We start from the raw sequence: 21,484 nt of genomic DNA, 5'->3' as shown, positions 1-21,484 counted from the left end.
GCAAAGGAAGTTCTGTTGTACTTTGGGTGGTGGGACTTCAGAGGTGTTTGCCTATGCTAATCTTATACCTGAGTCTTGCCCTGCTATGCCTGCTTATGCTAATCTTGTACCAAGACATGTTTGCCAAGGTTAAACTAGTGTAACCCCTGTCTACCCCTCCCCTTTTGTGACATGTCAGTGATGTAGCAATGATGCTGTACGAACTGTATTCTGGGATATGGTGGGAAAGTTTTAAAAGTCTTTGTCACCCCATCCTCGGGGTTCAAATTTCCTCTTTGAACCTATTGCGGAATAAACTTTGGTCTACAGCTATTTGCTGGTTGGTGGCTGGAATCCTTCCTTTATTCCGCAGAGACCCGCGGGCTCTGCCCGATGAGCTGGGTGACTGAGCAGCCTCACACCTAGATTTTTCTGTAACAATATGGACATCTGGTATGCATTTAAAGGTTAAAAAGTTTTCATATTTAATTTCCAGGTTTCTTTTTTTTAGATCTCATACACTCTGCAATACACAATATTCCAAATTCATGTTGAAATGAAATCCATAGTCGAAGTATATACAAAATCTCACATTACAAACACTTCTTTGCATAAAGGCAATTCTTTTCCCCCTTTCCCCCTTTTATAAAGCAGCAGCTGATTATTTATTCTGGGATTGTCACTTCGTTTTTCTTGTTTTCCAGGCTCATCTGTGCCTGCTTTGCTTGAAAGCGGTGTATTTCTTTATGGTGTTCTCCGACTGCCTTTGCAGCTCTTCAATGTGAGAGTTTAAAACCTGCTCAAAATCTCTCGCTCGCTTCTCCTCCTCTTGTAGGAATTTCTCTGTCACCGTTGCAGGAAATGGAGTCTCTGGGGAAGCCTGAACGACACAAAGAATTGGCACAATTAGGACGGGGTATAATTAGCCAGCTTTTCTTATTAGCTTGCACACTGACAATACTGCACTGGTGAAACAATCTCTCCTTCTTTTGCACCTTCTGTTCCACAGAGTACTTAGCTCAGCCAGTGGTATTACATCCCGCTGGGATAAGTCCGTGTCTATATCGGGACGCCACTGCCATCAAATTGGAAGAAGAAAAACTACAATAACCATGCTGGGACGGATCCCTAATTTAAGGTTCCTTACTATAAAAACGCATGAACACCAGTATTTTAACATTACTGAAACTCTGCCTCGTTTCACATCTTAAATTTTAAGTCTTGATCTATGTGTTTCTTATTCCAAAGAGGTATCCAATCTCTGCATTTGTCTTAAAACCATATGCATCACCATTTTTTTCATAAGCTAACTTAATGCGGCTTAGAGTATAAAGGGTCATGTACGCGGGTTAAACCACAGAGCCTAGGACTTGCTGATCAGAAGGTCGGTGGTTCGAATCCCCGCTACGGGGTGAGCTCCCGTTGCTCGGTCCCTGCTCCTGCCAAACTAGCCGTTCGAAAGCACATCAAAGTGGAAGTAGATAAATAGGTACCGCTCCGGCGGGAAGGTAAACGGTGTTCCCGTGCGCTGCTCTGGTTCACCAGAAGCGGCTTGGTCATGCTGGCCACATGACCCGGAAGCCGGCTCCCTTGGCCAATAAAGCGAGATGAACGTCGCAACCCCAGAGTCGGCCACAACTGGATCTAATGGTCAGGGGTCCCTTTACCTTTACCACATAAAAACACGCCCATTAAAAATAATAATCCTGTATCACAAAATAGCAAGCATGGAGGTACAGCACTAAAATAGCATAGCTAAGAGATCAATCGACTAAAATCCTCCTGGAACAATCACATTTGGGCCAGATCCGTAAAAGAATGACATGCTTGGGACAGATCAGTTTCCCAGGAGAGGGCATTCCACAAAGTAGGCCACCGTCAAAAAGGCAGCAGGTGTATGCTGAACCTCATTTATCCAAGCGATCTGGAGCAAGGCCTTGGATTTTTGAAAGGTGTGTGTGGGGAGGAACATATCAAAAGAGGCAGCCCTTGGGGAAATTTTACCTCTCACCACTGATGCCAGCTGCACATGCAGCCGCATCAAGGAGTACTCCCAAAGCTGTGATCCTGATATTTTAGGAGCAGTGAAATCACATCCTAAAAAGGCAGGTCAGCTAACCCTGTAGGTTAACCCACTAGCACCGAGGGTTTGTCCTCCCTCTGCTGCTGCCGCCGCTGCCACCTGATCTCCTCAAGAGTAGGGGAACAAGCAGCAGAATCCAAACCTCTGGTTTGGCAACTTCAGCCCATCTACACTCCGCTCTCCCAGCAGCGCAGACCCGGCAGCCTAAACCACATGGCCAGCCCCTGAGGCCAGTACAGCCCAGAAAGCCGATTTAAGCAATTTATTCAAAAGGAGGATGTGTAAATAGAAAGAGGGGGAAGAAATAGCAAGGGTGTGGCTCAAACTTGAAATAAAACATTATAGGCCTAACTAACACATCACTTGGTCCAAACTAACATTGCTAAACACACGGTCACCTCTGGTCCTAGCAGCTTCAGAAATCAGTTGCAGGTTAGACGGGATCAAGAGGAACGAGAACTGCCTCGAAAGAGTAACTTTCTAAAGAGCCCCTGAGCTAGGTGGGTCTTGATTGACACGTGGCCATGTCCTGCCAATCATCTCTCAGGTCAAGATGGTCAGCTTGACTCCTTTTTGTATAGGCTGGTGGTGAGGAGATGGCAGACACCTCCTGGGAGCAGGAAAAGATGGCTGCCGAGGGTGTCATTCACTGCCAGGTTTCTCTATCTCCTTGCTAGATAGAATTTAATTAGGCACTTGTCAGGGCCATCTTAAGCATATCCAGCGCTGTGGTGCAAAGAGCCCTCCTGTGCCCTCCCCCCCGGCCCGGTTTCCCAGAGTTGCCAACCTTTTTTATGGAGGACGGCGCTGCCAGCGATGTGCCCAGCTTTGCGGGGCTGGAGGGCAGCTCCTCCTGTGGGGAAGAGGCGGAGGCTGGACGCGGCGGCTCCCAGCTCAGCTGGCCGCTTTGTGCCATGGTGGCCATAGCAGATGGAGGCTCCGGGCGCGACGCTGCATGGCGGAGGTGGGCGAGGGCAGCGAGCTGATGCAGGGAGGCACTGCGTCCACCCTCCGCCTCTTCCACTGGCACCCCCCAGAATGTGGTGCCCTGGCACCCTGCGCCACTAGCCTCTATGGATAAGACGGCCTTGGCACTTGTGTATTTAATAAAGGACCTGTCTTCTTGTCGAAAGTATAATGGAGGACAAGAGACCAAACAGGCTGCACACCTAACTCTGAGTCAGATCATCCATCCACCAACAGCATTTCCAGCTTGTCTGGATTAAGTTTCAATTTGTTCTGTCCCATCCAGTCCTTTGCGGCTGACAGACAGCATTTAAGGGCTCCATTACCTCCCCGTGTTCAGAAGGAAATGACTGAGCTGGGTATCATTTACATACGCAGCCAAATCTCTGAACAGCTGCTAAGCAGCATGGGAAGAAAAGAGGAAAACTCCAGAGGCCGCAAGCCAAAGGAAAGAGCAGCAAAGTCCTAGTGGGTCCTACCTAGTGGGACCTGTGGGTCCTACCTCACAGGACTGAGCAGAGCCGACTCGAGATGGTGCTCCTAATAGCCACACCTGCCAAGGCATCCCAGAAATGCACCACAGTTAATGGTGACTAAACTCCACTGAGATGGCCAGGAGAATCAACAGGGTCACACTCCCTCTGTCCCAGGACAAGTCATCGACAAGGGTAACCAAAACAATTGCAGTCCAAAGCCAGAAAGGAAGAGTCCCTGATAATCGGTTTTACCCAGAACTAAGTTGCAAAACACACACACACTTTGCCAACAGGTAACAGTTCATGTCAGAGCGTTCCTATTATTTCCAATAAAAGCTACACTACACTTTACTTCCGTACCAAAGGAAGGAAGCCTTCTCGAAGGGAAGTGTTCATCACTGAGCTGTTTTCACAAAGTGAGGGTCAAGTAGACACAGGACGCCCCGCACTTCTTCAAGAATCTTGTTCATACCTTGTGCGCTGTTTCAAAGGTTTTGAAGCTAAGTGCTTGTTCACACACACATATTAATTGTTTTTTGATTGCAGCATCAAGTGATGCCCTATTACGGGTTCATCACCACACAAGATTTTTCATAGCACTTGACCCCTCTTCCAACAAAATACTTTTGTTGAGAGTGATCCGGAGACCAAGGGAAGCGAATATATTTGTGAGACTTCAGAACAGCTTGAAGGGGCTTCCATTCATAAGGCTGGATTCAACAAAATAGTTGCACAAGGAGGAGCCAGGCCAGGAAGTCCCACTAGTGGAATGGGGCTTTCCTCTCCCCTGCCCACCCCCACAATTGGCTCAGGGTTCAAATTCAAGTGGCATCAGCATTATGAAAGATGCGGTTTTTAAAACTGAACATCATCATCGTTATCATTCCAACAGTTTTGTGTACTAAGTTTGTTTATTTCAAATCAAATTTGGCAAAGCAAGGAAGGAGTCAGAGTAGCCGAAGGGGTGATGCAAATCTGGTTTGTGACTAAACCTTCACCTGCCAATTAAATCAATTAAAGCTTATATCCCTGCACCCACCACACGAATTCTACCTGCTTTTAATTCCCAGGTGCTTGTGGAAATAAAAGTCCTGCAAGGTTGGGGGCTGAGACGTGCCGGCGATTAGGACCGTGATGCGGGGCGGTAGTTTTGCACTGGATTCAGCCTCAATGTCTGTGGTGCCAGAACTCCGAGGATCAAGCAGCTCCCAAGGATCTGTAGCACAGATGGGCAAGATGGCTGAAGCCAATGTGCAATAGCAGCTGACCTTGTCTTATGCTGCAATAACCCACCTGGATGGGGTGCAGAGCTTATTTTCAGCCAGAGGACGCTGGAGTGCAGTTCCAGCACCTCTCAGGTGGGCGCCATTGCAGGCCAGCGTACCCCCTGCCCGCTTCTTGCCTTTATGTGTTCATGGGCTGGGTGTTCATCAGTATGCAGATGACACCCAGCTCTACCTCTCCTTTAAATCAGAACCAGTGAAGGCGGTGATGGTCCTGTGTGAGTGTCTGGAGGCGGTTGGAGGATGGATGGTGGCTAACAGATTGAGGTTAAATCCTGACAAGACAGAAGTACTGTTTTGGGGGCACAGGGGGCGGGCGGGTATAAGGGACTCCCTGGTCCTGAACAGGGTAACTGTGCCCCTGAAGGACCAAACCTGGGAGTCATTTTGGTCTCACAGCTGTCCATGGAGGCGCAGGTTAATTCTGTGCCCAGGGCGGATGTCTACCAGCTTCACCTGGTATGCAGGCTAAGACCCTACCTGCCCGCGGACTGTCTTGCCAGAGTGGTGCATGCTCTAGTTATCTCCCACTTGGACTACTGCAATGCGCTTTATGTGGGGCTACCTTTGAAGGTAACCCGGAAACTGCAATTAATCCAGAATGCGGCAGCTAGACTGATGACTGGGAGTGGCCGCCGAGACCATATAACACAGGTCCTGAGAGATCTGCATTGGCTCCCAGTACGTTTCTGAGCACAATTAAAAGTGTTGGTGCTGACCTTTAAAGCCCTAAACGGCCTCGGTCCTGTATACCTGAAGGAGCGTCTCCACCCCCATCGTTCAGCCTGGACACTGAGGTCCAGCACCGAGGGCCTTCTGGCGATTCCCTCATTGTGAGAAGTGAGGTTACAGGGAACCAGACAGAGGGCCTTCTCAGTAGTGGTGCCCACCCTCTGGAACACCCTCCCTTCAGATGTGAGGGAAATAAGCAGCTATCCTATCTTTAAAAGACATCTGAAGGCAGCCCTGTTTAGGGAAGTTTTTAATATTTAATGCTGTACTGTTTTTAACATTTGATTGGAAGCCACCTAGAGTGGCTGGGGAGACTCAGCCAGATGGGCGGGGTATAAATAACAAATTATTATAATTATTATTATTATACGCACTTCTGAGAAGCCCCAAATGAACATTTCAAGTCAAAACGGAAGCTGGCCATCGTGTGCAAGTCTACACTTCTTCTTTTTTTAGATCTCTGACTACCTAGCTCCTAGCTGCTCCTAGCTGCAATTGGCCAAGCTACATTGCAGGGCCAATTCAGATTTCCTTTTCTTCTATCTGTCTCCCGCATAGTCACAGTGGGCTTTAAGCTTTGCATGCATTTTTGCGAGGACCCTTCTGAGCTGCCCATGCCATCTGCCTGAATCTAGGAAAATGAGGGATCTTTTCTTTGCACAAGCTGCCTGAGTCCGATTCATTCCCATATCTACCCTGCTCCCTTCAAACTTTTCCTGAAGATCCTCAGGACAGACTTTTCAGAGGACCGTCTAGAATGGCGAGAATCTCGATCGCACAGCAACCTTCCGCTCGCCCAAGTTGTGGATGCAACCCAGTTTTCCTCTTACAAAACAAGATCTGGAGATCCTTACCATCCGGATTTCATCTGCAACATAGATTTGGCTCAGTAACGTCTCAGACTTATTCTTTTCAGGGAGGCAGCTGCTGTAACGTGCTGGATACGCCTCTTGGGGTGATGGAGACCGGCCATCTGCTGTGGGTTCTCGGGTTCTGCTTGGTCTTTGAAGAGGCAGCGTGCAGCTGTCAATGTCGCCTTGGCCCTGCCAGGAAGGAATCTGCGTTCTGTAGTGCCCGAAGTTTTCGTAAGCTGCAGGTTGTGGTGCCCATTCGCTTTCGTTCTGCGCAGGTCTAAAAGACAAATTAAAAGGTTTACAAGCTGGTTTACTGCCAGGAAATAGTTGCTGACATGAAACAGTCTTTTCCAAAATGTCCCATGGAATGTGGCTTTACAGGACTCCAGAGTGAGGTCTCCTTTTCGGGCTGGAGGGCAGAAGAAACATTCAACTTTGAAATTTGGCTTGACTTTTGCCAAATTTGTGTGGGATGTGAAACACCAGAACAGTCAAGTACAACATTCCTAGAGTGAACATGTTTACACATGGGGAGGGATGTTTGTCCAGCCAGCAGGTAAACTTCCTGTTTCCTTCTGGGCTGGAACAGACTTCCTCTGCATGTGACTAGAGGTGGGCGTGGCCTCACCTGTGCAGGTAATGACAAAAGCACAGGGCAGGGCAGCAATCTCTCTCTCTTTCACTACATGCATAGAAGAAGCAACATCTGCTTAGCCAAAGATGCTCTCTTGGCTCCAGCCAAGAGGATAAAGGGACTGTCTTCTTATGAGATAGATTCTAGGTGTATGTTACTTTTCTAAGCTAAGTCCACCTTCTGGGATCCGATTGTGAACAGAATGATATGTGAGTAAACCTTTTTATACTTTTGTAGAAGACTGTGTCATGTCTTATATTTTATGAGGGAATAAGGGGGAAATACCAGAACAGTTATTATAAAGGCTGTGCTTCGGTTCTTACACTGTTTAAGAACATGCACATTTGATTTGGCTTTAAATGTGAACCAAATTCAATTTCTCCCCCCTCCATAGTTAGTGATAGCCTTCAGTAATGCCTGCTGCCAAATCTCACACTGAGGCTTTCTTGGAGATTACACACTTCTGATTCTATACAGCTACAAACTGAAGGAAACAATTGTGAAGTTACTAGCAATGACTCAATTTTTATTTTTTATTATTTTTGCTTTCCACTGGGCAAATGTTACCAAGATGCATAAACATAAACAGCACAAAGACATTAGCATGGCATCTGGAAATTGCCAATTACCAACTCATTTCCCCCAAAAAACCTCACCACATGTTTTCTATTTTTACTATCTCAAAGATATCCTTTTACCCTTCATTCCTTGGCATAATTGCCATGGAAACAGAACAGCAAATTAAAATAGAAAAACATGGTTTATGTCCGCAATAAAATAAAATATACCCTAGAGTCAAAATAAGCTAGCAACAATAGCTTGATTTGTCTGCTTCTTTTGATGTTTGATAATATAACTGAGGCTTTTGGGAGAAATATTGGTGCCTTTCCTGATTTACAAAACCAGAACCTAGATACTAGGATTTCTGGCAGATGTTTAAAACTATGTATGAATTTTCATGTTCAGGCACCACAATTTGTGGATAAACTATATGGACTTGACATCCGCATTAAATCAATCCATATTCATATCTGCCTAGCGATCGCTGCTGTGGTTTTAACAATTAAGTCTGGATTGTGTGCGCTACCAACAACCCAGTTGTGGCACCTTATTCTCATCACATCACGCTCCCAAAGTCAACCACTGAAACTTTACGTAACTCACAATAGTCTATGGAATAACCAAGAGGTCCATAGTCCACATAGGAAATCCTTGCCCATTCTGACAACCAGTTGTTAATACATAATAATAATAATAATAATAATAATAATAATAATAATAATAATATATTATTTATACCCCGCCCATCTGGCTGAGTTTCCCCAGCCACTCTGGGCGGCTTCCAATCAAGTGTTAAAACAATACAGAATTAAATATTAAAAACTTCCCGAAACAGGGCTGCCTTCAGATGTCTTTTAAAAAGAAGATAGCTGCTTATTTCCTTCACATCTGAAGGGAGGGCTTCCACAGGGCGGGCGCCACTACCAAGAAGGCCCTCTGTCTGGTTCCCTGTAACCTCACTTGTCGCAGTGAGGGAACCGCCAGAATGCCCTTGGCGCTGGATCTCAGTGTCCGGGCTGAACGATGGGGGTTAAGATTTTGCTACCCCCAGATCAGAGAATGGTGTTGCACGATCGAGGTAAGCGATCTTAGCATATACATTTCTGTCTACCCATCAGCCTGGCCCTCTTTTGCAAAGGACAAGGAATTAGTAGCCTCTTGGGAGATGTTCGAGGTAGGGCAGTTTTGCTGCACAAATTCTGAGGACCAGGTACAGGTGGGGTCATCCATGGGATGTTCAAGCAAAGGTAAAGGAATTCTGGAAAGATTTCAGCTGGGCTTCAGCTTGGATTTGGAAGACAAGTAACCATTTGTGTTGCTCTGACAAGTCCCATCAATGGGCAGAGAGGGTGTTGTGCGAGAAAGGAATGAGTGCTAGGAATTCAAGCAACTTTGGAAGGAGAGAAATCACTGGAGTTCGACAGCAGCAGCAGATCTGTAGGGTAGCAAGGCTCAGATGGATTATTGGGGGAAACTGCAAAGCCAATGGACCCCCCCCCCCCCCAGGAATCAGCAATCTCTGGAAGTTTTTATGGGTTTACAGGTCCTCAACTGAGCCCATCTCTCTGGTGCATCTCAGACTCAGGGCCTAGAATCATAGAGTTGGAAGAGACCACAAGGGCCATCGAGTCCAACCCCCTGCCAAGCAGGAAACACCATCAGAGCACTCCTGACATATGGTTGTCAAGCCTCTGCTTAAAGACCTCCAAAGAAGGAGACTCCACCACACTCCCTGGCAGCAAATTCCACTGTCGAACAGCTCTTACTGTCAGGAAGTTCCTCCTAATGTTTAGGTGGAATCTTCTTTCTTGTAGTTTGGATCCATTGCTCCGTGTCCGCTTCTCTGGAGCAGCAGAAAACAACCTTTCTCCCTCCTCCATGTGACATCCCTTCATATATTTGAACATGGCTATCATATCACCCCTTAACCTCCTCTTCTCCAGGCTAAACATGCCCAGCTCCCTTAGCCGTTCCTCATAAGGCATCGTTTCCAGGCCTTTGACCATTTTGGTGGCCCTCCACTGGACACGTTCCAGTTTGTCAGTGTGGTTCTTGAACTGTGGTGCCCAGAACTGGACACAGTACTCCAGGTGAGGTCTGACCAGAGCAGAATACAGTGGCACTATTACTTCCCTTGATCTAGATGCTATACTCCTATTGATGCAGCCCAGAATTGCATTGACAGAATTGCCTGTCCAATGAACACTCATGTCTCACATGGCCGCAGTACAAATTCTCAGGCATTTCACATATTGAGATATGTCTACCTCCCAGAATTGCAGTCAGGTTACATTTTCTTTTTACTCCTTCCCCTGCGAAATTTTGGTCCTCTGCCTTTCTTGTTTTAATTTTAAAAAAATCAGTGTGATTTTTCCTAACATGAACATTTTTGCAAGCAGTTTTCCCTAGAATAATTCATTTTTATATGTTGCCTTTACAAATATATGCATTTTGATGCATACTTCCCCATAATATGCACAATTTCCTACATCTTATTTGGTTAGAGAACTACACTACAAAATTTAGGGAAAATGTGAATTTCAATGCACAGCTGTCTTTCAGTTTGCATATTGTTTTGGAAAGAGCAAACAGCTTTGCCGTAAAAGCCAAACTAGAATGAATTTCTCTTCTTCTTACCATTTAAAATATTTCATCTTATCCAAACTTCATACCTTCCTCCTTCGCTTTAAGTGAGCAATTCAGGATTATTTTTAAAATGTGTGTGTCAGTATTTATGAAACATTTAAGGTAATTGAGTGGGTGACTGGCTAAAAATGAAAGAGCCAGAGATATATTTACAAATTATTTCTTTCTATTGAGCTCAGGACATTGTTATATATTGCACTGCTCTTTCATGGCGCGTATGAGTTTAATGTGATATTAATTTATTCAGTACCATCTGAAATGCTGCAGCTTTTCATGTCAACTCAATGGGGAGCACTAAAAATCACAAAAAAGCATTGAAACACTTTTAATGAAACTTTAAAAAACTGAAACTGGGAGGAGAGAAAGAGATGATAGATGGCAGGTGTAGTCTAAGATGCTTATTAAAATAATCTCCTGCTGAGCAGTTTACATCTCACACTGGTTTCTCTGGCCCTCGCTTAATATTTTTTTTTTTTATTAGACAGTATTAACATATTCTCTGTGGCTTGTAAAATGAAAAGCAAGGGGGAGAATCAAGATAATATATTACAAAAGGTTGTATCCAAAGTAGTGCTGAGAAGCAGGGCAGCGGGAGTTCTGTTGCACTAGGGGAAATCCTTTTGCTGATGGACCGTCCCATCCAAAAGTTTATGTGGCTATGGCACAAAAGGTTATGTCTATTTCCAAGATTTGGAAGCACCTGACTTAGCACCAAAGACCTCTTCTGAAATATCGTACATAGTTCTGGGCTGGATAACCTTAGATATATGGCTCTGACTGCAGATCCAGTATTCAAGATCTGTTGGTGGGGGAAAATAAAGTGGTGCCTCGCAAGACGAAATTAATTTGTTCCGCGAGTTTTTTTGTTGTGTGAGTTTTTTCGTCTTGCGAAGCACCACTGCATTTAAACACTAACAACGGCGGAGAGGGGCGGGGAGAAGCAGGACAGCTGCCGCAGCCGGTACCTCGGACTCACCCGCTCCTTGTGGCCACCGCACGACGCGGCTGCTGGAGGGCGGCGGGGGTCAGGAGCGCCACTCCAGCTGCAACGCTGGCTGCTGGCGGCAACGGCTCCTGAGGGGAGCGGCGAGGGGGGTGGGCAGCGGCGCGAGGCAGCCGGAAGGTCAGCTGGAAGGTCGGAGGGAGCCGGAGGAGTTGTCAGCCGGAAGGTGGGAGGGTGCTGGAGGAACGGGGAAGCGAGCGTGCGTGCGTGCGTGCAGTGACCATCGCCATGACAGGGCCGTTTTGTCTAGCGAAGCAAGCCCTTAGGAAAATCCGTCTTGCGAAGCACCTCAGAAAATGAAAAACCCTTTCGTCTAGCGAGTTTTTCGTCTTCCGAGGCATTCGTCTTGCGGGGTACCACTGTATAGAAAAGAGAATTTCCAGATGCCAAGATCCAAGGACAACCCCAGCAGAGAATAAAAAACCAGAAGACATGCAGCAAAGCAAAGCGTAGAAATACAGTAGTACCTTGGGTTACGTACGCTTCAGGTTACAGACGCTTCAGGTTACGGACTCCACTAACTCAGAAATAGTACCTTGGGTTAAGAACTTTGCTTCAGGATGAGAAAAGAAATCGTGCAGCGGTGGTGCAGTGGCAGCGGGAGGCCCCATTAGCTAAAGTGGTGCTTCAGGTTAAGAACAGTTTCAGGTTAAGAACGGACCTCCAGAACGAATTAAGTTCTTAACCCGAGGTACCACTGTGTAGGCTGCTAGACCTTTAAAATATGTGCCCCTCCAAGTGAGTTCCAAAAGGTCCCCTTAAAAGTTTCTTTCCAAAGTTTCTACCTTCTCCCAGCATAGGAAAAGACAACACGTTTGGTAAGTTAAAAATGGGTTTACTTACAAAGGCTTCAAAGGTCAGGTTCATGCACTTCCGAAAAGCTGTGCAGACAGTAGAACTTAGCTTAGTTACAAAATGGTGTAAGTTTCTAGATCATTGGTATAGGAACTCAAGAGAATCAGGGAACAACCAGCTCAAACCTCTCCACACGCTGAGCATCTCAGGTAGACAATACAAAAGTAGGCTTGATTACAAAGTGGCCTGGCAGGACAGCCTGCTCTATGGCATTAACCCCTTTATGCACTAACTAGACATGTTGGTTATATGAGGCTGGCTATCCCACAACATGAGACTAAGGAAATCGTAAAATATCTGTTCTTTCTCATCTTGCAATTCAATTTTAGAGAATCTGCAATAACGCATACAATATTCTTTTTGAGGTAACCTCTTAAGAAATACGCTTAATGAACTAAGAAAAAGCTTGAGCTTCAATAAGATTCACAAATCCCAGACAAAGTTGATCTCCTTCATCCCAGGCTGGGACGAAGAACGCAACTTCCCCCAAAGAATCCCGAGAGCTGTAATTTATCCTACACAGAGCTACAATACCCAGCATCCTGAACTATAGTTCCCAGGATTGTATGAGGAAAGTAATGTGCTTAGGAAGTGAGAGAAGCTGAAATCTGTCCCATTCTTGTTCATCACTGCAGCCGACAGTGGGCCAATCAGAACACAGAGAAGAAAAACTATAGAGGTAAAAAACTATAGAGGAGCAACTATCCACATTTTATCAATAAGCCAAGACGTGCAACTGTGGTTCTAATGCCTGTAGTGTTGGTAGTTTTCCCCAATGGGTAGATGCTCCCTGTTTCTGCCATATACAAATGGAAAATTAGTACAGTCGTACCTTGGAAGTCGAACGGAATCCAACTTTTGAAACGGTTCGGAAACCAAGGTGTGGCTTCCGATTGGCTGCAGGAAGCTTCTGCAGCCAATCGGAAGCCATGTAAGCTGTGTCGGACGTTCGGGTTCTAAAGAACGTTTGCAAACCGGAACAATCACTTCTGGGTTTGCAGCGTTTGGGACCCAAAACGATTGACTCGCAAGTCTTTCGAGATCCAAGGTACGGCTGCATTGTGGAAGAAGAAGAAAAGGGTTTTCCATTAAATGTTTTCAGAATCAGGAAAGCTTCCATGTGAGCCTTGTGCCAAATTCAATAACAGTTAGAAATTATTGCTACACAGATAAATAAAAATAAATAAATTCCCACGCCAGACCTCTGAGGTTTACAAGGGGGCGAAGCTTGTTTATGCAGAATGCAGAGGTAAGGTAAATTGGTTATTATTTCGAAGAAATCCTAGCAAGATGCCTAAAAGCAAGAAATAGCAGGTGTTTAAGACAACCCAAGGCAATTTAATAGGAATAAAACACACACGCCCATGTGTTTCATCAGGAGTTATCATATAAGCTTCATAGCTCGGTTAATATATATGCCAATTTCTCACTCATCTACAAGTCTATGGCTAGACCTCAGCGGTGTGCTTCCATTATTAACTAGTTGCTGTATAGATTACGTTTCCAATTCTGATGGAGCCATGAAACTGATAATAGCGTGTAGGGCAGTACTGATGTGATTGTCATGGAATTTACTCTGGGCGCTTCCAGTCTGTCACAGTTTCCGGGTGGGATTCAGTCACGCATTGGCAGGTTCAGGTTGTGCAATTGTAGTTGGGATGCCTTGCATAGCTAAAAGATCAGTCCTTTTTTGAGATAAGGAAAGTGATGAGAAAATGCTCTGGAAAGGAGATGTTTTGATGCAACGCCATCTAGCCTCCGCCAACAAATCAGACCCGAGTTCTCATTAAACAGCCAACATTGTCTAATCTCCCTGCAAATAAATCAGGGTGAGTGCTTCAGGATGAGGGCTAGAGCAATTCCTCTGTGAGGGGAAAAAAGGTAGTAATAACTGGGCTTTTTTAGTTACAGGTAGGTAGCCGAGTTGGTCTGCCGTAGTCAAAACAAAATAAAAAAAATCCTTCCAGTAACACCTTTGTTGTTGTTTAGTCGTTTAGTCGTGTCCGACTCTTCGTGACCCCATGGACCAGAGCACGCCAGGCACTCCTGTCTTCCACTGCATCCTGCAGTTTGGTCAAACTCACGCTGGTAGCTTCGAGAACACTGTCCAACCATCTCATCCTCTGCCATCCCCTTCTCCTTGTGCCCTCCATCTTTTCCAACAGCAGGGTCTTTTCCAGGGAGTCTTCTCTTCTCCTGAGGTGGCCAAAGTATTGGAGCCTCAGCTTCACGATCTGTCCTTCCAGTGAGCACTCAGGGCTGATTTCCTTCAGAATGGATAGGTTTGATCTTCTTGCAGTCCATGGAACTCTCAAGAGTCTCCTCCAGCACCATAATTCAAAAGCATCAATTCTTTGGCGATCAGCTTTCTTTATGGTCCAGCTCTCACTTCCATACCTCACTACTGGGAAAACCATAGCTTTAACTATACGGACCTTTGTTGACAAGGTGATGTCTCTGCTTTTTAAGATGCTGTCTAGGTTTGTCATTGCTTTTCTCCCAAGAAGCAGGCGTCTTTTAATTTTGCGGCTGCTGTCACCATCTGCAGTGATCACGGAGGCTTAGAGACCAACTACGTTTGTTATTGGTATGAGCTTTCGTGGTATCTGAAGAAGTGTGCATGCACACGAAAGCTCATACCAATAACAAACTTTGTTGGTCTCTAAGGTGCTACTGGAAGGATTTTTTTTTATTTTGTTTGGGCTTTTTTAGTTTTGAGAAAAAGCAAGTAAGAGGGGAGGAGACATGACAGAGGCATAATAAAGAAATATGCACCGTGTTAGAAAATGCTAGAATCTGGGGTCATCCAACGAAGCAAAAGGTTGGAGGATCCAGGGCAGAAAAAGAAGCAGCCCGCCTTCATACAGTAAACTATGGCATTGGCTATCACAAGATGCAGTGAAGGCTACCAGCTTGGATGGCTTGAAAATGAGATTAGGCAAAGTTGTCTATGGCTATGAATCAAGATCGCCAGCCTCAGAGACAGTGCTGTTGGCAACCAACTGGCATGGGAGAAAATGATGGAGTGTGCCATTGGGGGTGAAGTCCAACTGTTGGAAGGTTTCAGCGCCTGCTGTGGCTGTAGAGACCAATATGGGAGAGACATGTTTTGTTGCAGCTGGGGCAGCTGGAGGTATCTGGCTGTGATGCTGCAGATGCACCGTGGTGTTTCTTCTCTCTGCACTCCTCCCAGCAGCCATTCCGCCTCTGGTCACTGCTACGGATGAACAACCTGTCTCCAGGCACCGCGGTCACCTGCAAAGGATTCCCACGGGTGATGCTGCCAGCCTTCATGTCGCATTTGTAGACATCTTGGAAACACCAGAATTGGTCTGGTGGCTGAAGCCAGCTCCCCGTCCCTGGGGATCCTGCCACCTTCCATTCTGTGGACCCGACCAAGCCAGCGTAGACGTCACGGAGCCAGGAGTGCGAACATGCTGGGAATGTGAGCACATCTTTGTTTGAGACTCTGTCCTGCCATGTGATGCCCAAAATCTTCCTGATGTGGCGCAAGCGGAAGGCATTAAGGTGTCAGTCCTGGAGGTTGCAAGTTGCTGATGACTCACTACAATAAAGCAGCATGCTCAACATGCAAGCTTGGTAGACCTTGGTGCTGGACGTCAGAGACAGTATGTTTCTGTTTAACAGCTGATGGGGCAATTGTATGCAGTTTAACAACTGGGAGAGGGCAATTGTGCTCACGTGCTGCTTGTGAGTGTGCTGGTCCGGGGGATTACCGTGCGGCGTGGTCCAAGTCCAGTCCGAGGTCGAGGGTGTGGCATGGAGGCTGTCCGTCAAGGCAGAAGCGGGGTCCAAGGCAAGGAGTCGGGTGAGGTCAGGAGCTCTGGCAGAAGAGCAGGACAGGGTGCAGGCAGGAACAGGCTACCAACAATGTTGCTCCCGCAACCTGTGACTGGCTTGCTTTTATCTGCCCCGAGGCATAGGGTGGTCCCGGCCCACAGGTGACTCGCCTCTCCTGGCCTGGAGGCAAGCACTCCTCCTGCGAGAACATAGTTCCCTCCACCTCTCTGCCCTGAGCCTCTGCAGCTCAGGAGATGCTGGAAGGTTACTGGACCCAGAGGCAACCTCACTTTCCCCTGACGGGGCTGAGAGTGGAGCACCTACAGGCAATGGGTCCTCGGTCACCTCCGGAGCCAGAGCAGATTCAGCTGGTGTCTGCTCCTGAGGATCCGGCACAGGTGAGGGCCCTTCAGGTTCAAGCCCCTGCCCCGGCTCAGCTGGTTCTGGAGGCGGGGACTCCTGTGCAGGCTGGGATTCCTCAGGTTCAGCCTCTGAATCCGATTCCCAGGCCATCACAGTGAGCTTCCTACCACCGTGTGCTTGGTCACTGTGAGACCAGAATGATGGTCTAGAGGTGGGTCCTTGTCACCCTTTTTCTGCCTTGAAAGAAACCCATTAACGGAGAGCCGTTCAAGAGGGGCAAGGCTCCCCGTTTTTCCTTGGCAGAGGTCTAGGGCCGAGCAATCCCATCAAAGATGCATTTTCTTTCAGGTCATGTAACCCATTACGATCACATTATAATTGTCCCCCGACTGTTGTGGAATGTCCTGCTCCCTTGGTTAACGTATGAAGGATAGCAGTGTGCTCAGCTTGCCTGGCTTGCTCCCTGCTATAACGGATATAATTGCAAATGCACTGTTAGACAGAGGCTCTCAATAAACTACAGTGTCCTGAAGTGTCATTAGAGAAGAGCAAATAGGGTCAAGCTCACTTTCAATACGCTGCTATCTCCAAAGCAGCGGGGATGAGGGAGGGATGGAAAACAGCCACATAAACCACAAGGCTCTTGGACAGTCATTGTAACACCTCGCCATAACAGGCGTTCTACAGATTGTGGAGGGACTCCCTTTCCCTCCTGAGATGTCCTATCCCTTGGTGAAAGAATTGTTTCCCAACTCTCCATTTCCAAAGAAGAACTGCAGAAGACGGCAGGGCTCAAAAATATTTTTGCACGTTGAAATCTTTTATTAAAGTTTTTCATGATAAGAGAATAGAGAATGAGCAGGAAGAAGAAAGGAAATAAGAGAAGAAAAAGGAAAGGGAAAAAGAACAATAAAGAAAAATAAAAAGGACTTCTGATTTTCCATTTCATAAGAAAAAGGTATTTAAGACATTCAGTTCACGATGACATCCATCTTCTCTGCTTTCTGTTAAGCGATATTTCCTTTAAATCAAAGCGTCTCAAAACCACTCATTTCCTTTTCCCATGAAAAGTCCAAGAGGACTTTCCAAATTATTACTACTAACAGTAAATGTCAAGTGTGCTTCTTCTTTAATATCAACTTGACCTCCGGTAATTCCCACCACCATGCCTCCATACTGAGTGACAGCAGTAAATTCTTCCGCCTGTGTCTGTGTTAGTGTCTTTCCACTGTGATCGCATATTGAAACAACATTCCTTAATTGCAGAGCACAGAAATATTCAGTACAAAACGCTGTTAAGAACTGTGTGGCATGGAATGTTGAGAGACTGACATTTCTTTCCACTTTTCACAAATTATCCAAGTGTGGGCAGGTGACACACATGCCAAGCCTGACTCCAGTATCCTAGGGCATACTGTGCCCACTTCCTTGTAGTCCCTGACAGTCCTTGTGCTTAGCAAAGCTAGCACCTTCCCACCCTCCTCAGTTTTACAGCTGCAAAGGAGAACTGTGTCTTAAATGCTAGGATCCAGGCTGCTGATGCTGATGCTAAACCGCTGCTTGCAAGCTAGAGGCATATGGTTTAGCTCATGGGTAGGCAAACTAAGGCCCGGGGGCCGGATCCGGCCCAATCGCCTTTTAAATCCAACCCGTGGACGGTCCAGGAATCAGCCTGTTTTTACATGAGTAGAATGTGTGCTTTTATTTAAAATGCACCTCTGGGTTATTTGTGGGGTATAGGAATTCATTCATTTCCCCTCCCCAAAATATAGTCCGGCCCCCCACAAGGTCTGAGGGACAGTGGAGTGGCCCCCTGCTGAAAAAGTTTGCTGACCCCTGGTTTAGCTGTTATTGGAAAGAGAGCGTTGACCAGGTTGACCGTTCGGCCAGCAAGGCACCTTGTCAATCACAGAGCAATTCCCCTTCACTCGCCTTGAAGACGTCAGAGAAGAAAAAAGAATAGCTTCGGAGAGACAAAGTGCAGTTATTTGTGTACAGTCATGCACCTACCTCTCTTCTTTCTCTTCCACTTTTACTGCCGTCTGCTTGGCACAATTTCTTCCAAAGTACATAATGGGGTTGGCTCGCAAAGGCATTTCTTTGTCCTTTGGCAATTTTGCAAGGTCATTGCGTAACATCCCACTCTCGCGCTCCAGCTTATCGATGTAATCGGAATGGGCCGTGTGTTCTTTCTTGGACAAATCTATCATCTGTTGAAGGAATTGTTTTGTTTTATGTTTCTTTTTTTTTTTTAAAAAAAGATCAGTTTGTTTACAACTTCATCATAATTGAATTCACACAATTCAACAAAGAAAAAGGCACGGGGCAATATTTTCACCGCTTATTTACCATATGTAATCATACAGCATTTATTGTAAATGATAACCCTCACAGAACCGCCTCTAGAAACAGCAAACAAGACAAATGGGTAGAAAGGATAATAGCCTGTGTAACACAAAAAAAGCACCATATTACAATTGCTCAATGAACCCTGCAAACTGCGTTTTCATTTTCTTTTTTTCAAATCACTCAACACATTTGAACTGCTTGCCTCAGAAGTCTTAAAGAGACACTGAAGACATCCTTAGCTGCCAGAGTTGTAAATATTTTCATTATAACGCTCCCTCAAGTTATGCTTCCGGAAAGGGAGAATTGTAGAAAAATGCTGAAGTTGTAACTACATAATTCCTTCAAAACCTTTATGTATAAAATTGCAATATCCTCATGTCAATGAGAAAAATTGCCTTAAAAGTGCTGACTAAAAAGCATAACCAATGCCATGTTAAATATTTTGGAGGCGGTTTATTAAGGAAACAGGAGACATGATCCCACTGATTAAAACAGAGCAAACTCTCACACACAAACTTTCCTCTTCCATTAAAAAGCAATGGGACTTTTACAAAATGTTTAATTTGCTTAGTTGCTACCAAGTTAAATCATAGATTTGCAGTGACACTAAGAACTACAAGGGGAGATGGTTTTTCATGGGATGGGATATAAAATATACACATATATATTTATTTTGTAATGCAATGAACTCTTCACACCTCAGTGGGAGTTAAAAGAGGGGGAAAGCTCAAATTTTGCTCTCACACACTCCATTATCATTCAACTGTGCTGGATCTGAACTTCAAGCACTTCGTATAAACAGCCTAATTCACCATACACTTAAACTGGAATACTTGACTCTAAGCTGATTTACAGCACAATCCTAAGGATGTTTATTCAGAAGTTGGAGCTTGATGGAACTCGCTCTCTAGAGTTTAGAAAGTATGTTTAGGATTACAGCCTCCATCCCATTTACTTCAGACCTGAAGTCTCTCTCGTAATAGGCTTGTGGGTTTTTGCATTCCTTAACAAAAACAGTTCTTCAGATAAAACATCTTTGCAGGTTTATCTGATCACTGGGGCTTTTATTGAATGGCAGATAAAAAAAGGGAGACATGAATGCCAGCGGGCTTTGAGTCTGCATTTCTTTTCCAGGTTGAAAAGCACTTGATGGTGGAGACAAGGGTTTATTCCCATATTTCCCCCTTGATTTATCAGAGAGGTAGAAGCTGTGGCCCTCCATATATTGCTGGACTCCATTTCCCATCAGCTACATCCAATATATCATGGAGCGTCTTTTACCAGCTGAAGCTGATACCCCAGTTATGTTCCTATGTGGATGGGGATAACTTGGGCTTAGTCGTTTTTCTTGTTCCACTGTTTTTGTCAAATAATGGCTCTTTCATGCTGGATTGTTTTTTTAACATTTTACTGTAAGTTGTCTAGAGCAGGGGTCAGCAAGGTTTATCTTTCCTGGACCGGATCGGTCCCACGGAGATCCCTCTGTGGGCCGGATTGTGCGCGTGCCCACAATTTGCGGCGCCTGCACATGCACAGATGTGATATCCAGTGCCTGCGTCTGTGCACATGCAATTTCTGGTGCCGTGGAAGCAAGTTCCTGCGCCGCGCTGCGCTGGTTTAGCACAGCACGCGAGCGGCTGGCTTGGTTCAGGGGCGGCTTGTAGGCCGCTCAAACGACCTCCGTGGGCTGCTTCTGGCCCATGGGCCTTAGGTTGCTGACCCCTGGTCTAGAGGATGCGCCAGCAGTGCTTAAGAAATTGAATTAACCAATTTTGTTTTTGTTATTACTACTAATCATCATCATCATACAAAATTGTATGATTCTATTTATGATTCTATGATTCTATTTGCAGATGATTCACTGCAGATAGCGACAGCAGTCACGAAATTAAAAGACACCTGCTTCTTGGGAGAAAAGCAATGACAAACCTAGACAGCATCTTAAAAAGCAGAGACATCACCTTGCCGACAAAGGCCCGTATAGATAAAGCTATGGTTTTCCCAGTAGTGATGTATGGAAGTGAGAGCTGGACCATAAAGAAGGCTGATCGCCGAAGAATGGATGCTTTTGAATTCTGGTGCTGGAGGAGACTCTTGAGAGTCCCATGGACTGCAAGAAGATCAAACCTCTCCATTCTGAAGGAAATCAGCCCTGAGTGCTCACTGGAAGGACAGATCGTGAAGCTGAGGCTCCAATACTTTGGCCACCTCATGAGAAGAGAAGACTCCCTGGAAAAGACGCTGATGTTGGGAAAGATGGAGAGCACAAGGAGAAGGGGACAGCAGAGGACGAGATGGTTGGACAGTGTTCTCAAAGCTACCAGCATGAGTTTGACCAAACTGCGGGAGGCAGTGGAAGACAGGAGGACCTAGTGTGCTCTGGTCCATGGGGTCGCGAAGAGTCAGACACAACTAAACGACTAAACAACAACAACAATTTGCAAAGGGGGTTGGGAAGTTTAGCAGACGTTTCAAAAACTTTAAATGGAGGCCTTGAACAGCTCAGATTTGTTAATTAAACACACCACTCTGGAGTGCAGCATTCCAACAAACTAAATTCTTGTTTCAATATCAAGATGCTTTGTGTTTTCGAAAAAGACAAGAAGTAATCAGCATAAAAACTATCAAGTGTAAAAGATTCATGTAATATCCTCAAGCTTAGACACTGCGCGAGTGATTCCCTGTGGGCGGAATGGAAAATAAAAGCAAGTTTTGATTGACAAGATCAGTGGCCATTCTGCTGTTACTTCCCAAAGAGGCCCAACCAGATTATAAATATAAACAACTTATGTGATTTAGCAGTTGCTTGGTGTGCTATATGCCCTTGATTTCCCCACCCTCTCTTTGAAAGCTGATTCAGGTACGCTACACTCAGACACAAACACTTCAGCATGGTGTG

The 21,484-nt window shown here is 45.7% G+C and overlaps 1 protein-coding gene and 1 long non-coding RNA gene across 4 annotated transcripts in view; one reads left to right on the top strand and one right to left on the bottom strand.

Moving 5' to 3' along the window:
• Positions 1-439: 439 nt before the first annotated feature.
• DEUP1 (deuterosome assembly protein 1) overlaps positions 440-21,484 on the bottom strand; it is a 63,712-nt gene continuing 42,667 nt past the window's right edge. For all 3 annotated transcript variants that reach the window (XM_083436502.1, XM_083436503.1, XM_083436504.1), the window contains 3 exons: positions 18,247-18,446; positions 6,374-6,650; positions 440-859 (listed from right to left, as the gene is read on the bottom strand). In XM_083436502.1, coding sequence (XP_083292628.1) covers positions 686-859; positions 6,374-6,650; positions 18,247-18,446 — 651 coding nt within the window. In that variant the 3' untranslated portion in view covers positions 440-685. The remainder of the gene's footprint in view (positions 860-6,373; positions 6,651-18,246; positions 18,447-21,484) is intronic.
• Positions 6,657-21,389, top strand: LOC310675877. Its single transcript, XR_014510273.1, has 2 exons — positions 6,657-7,216; positions 20,439-21,389. It is a non-coding gene; the product is annotated as an uncharacterized lncRNA (long non-coding RNA).

The sequence above is a fragment of the Podarcis tiliguerta genome (assembly GCF_965153285.1).
Source record: "Podarcis tiliguerta genome assembly, chromosome: 4".
In the NCBI taxonomy this organism is placed as follows: Eukaryota; Metazoa; Chordata; class Lepidosauria; order Squamata; family Lacertidae; genus Podarcis; species Podarcis tiliguerta.
This window is presented reverse-complemented; position numbering and strand designations above follow the sequence as displayed.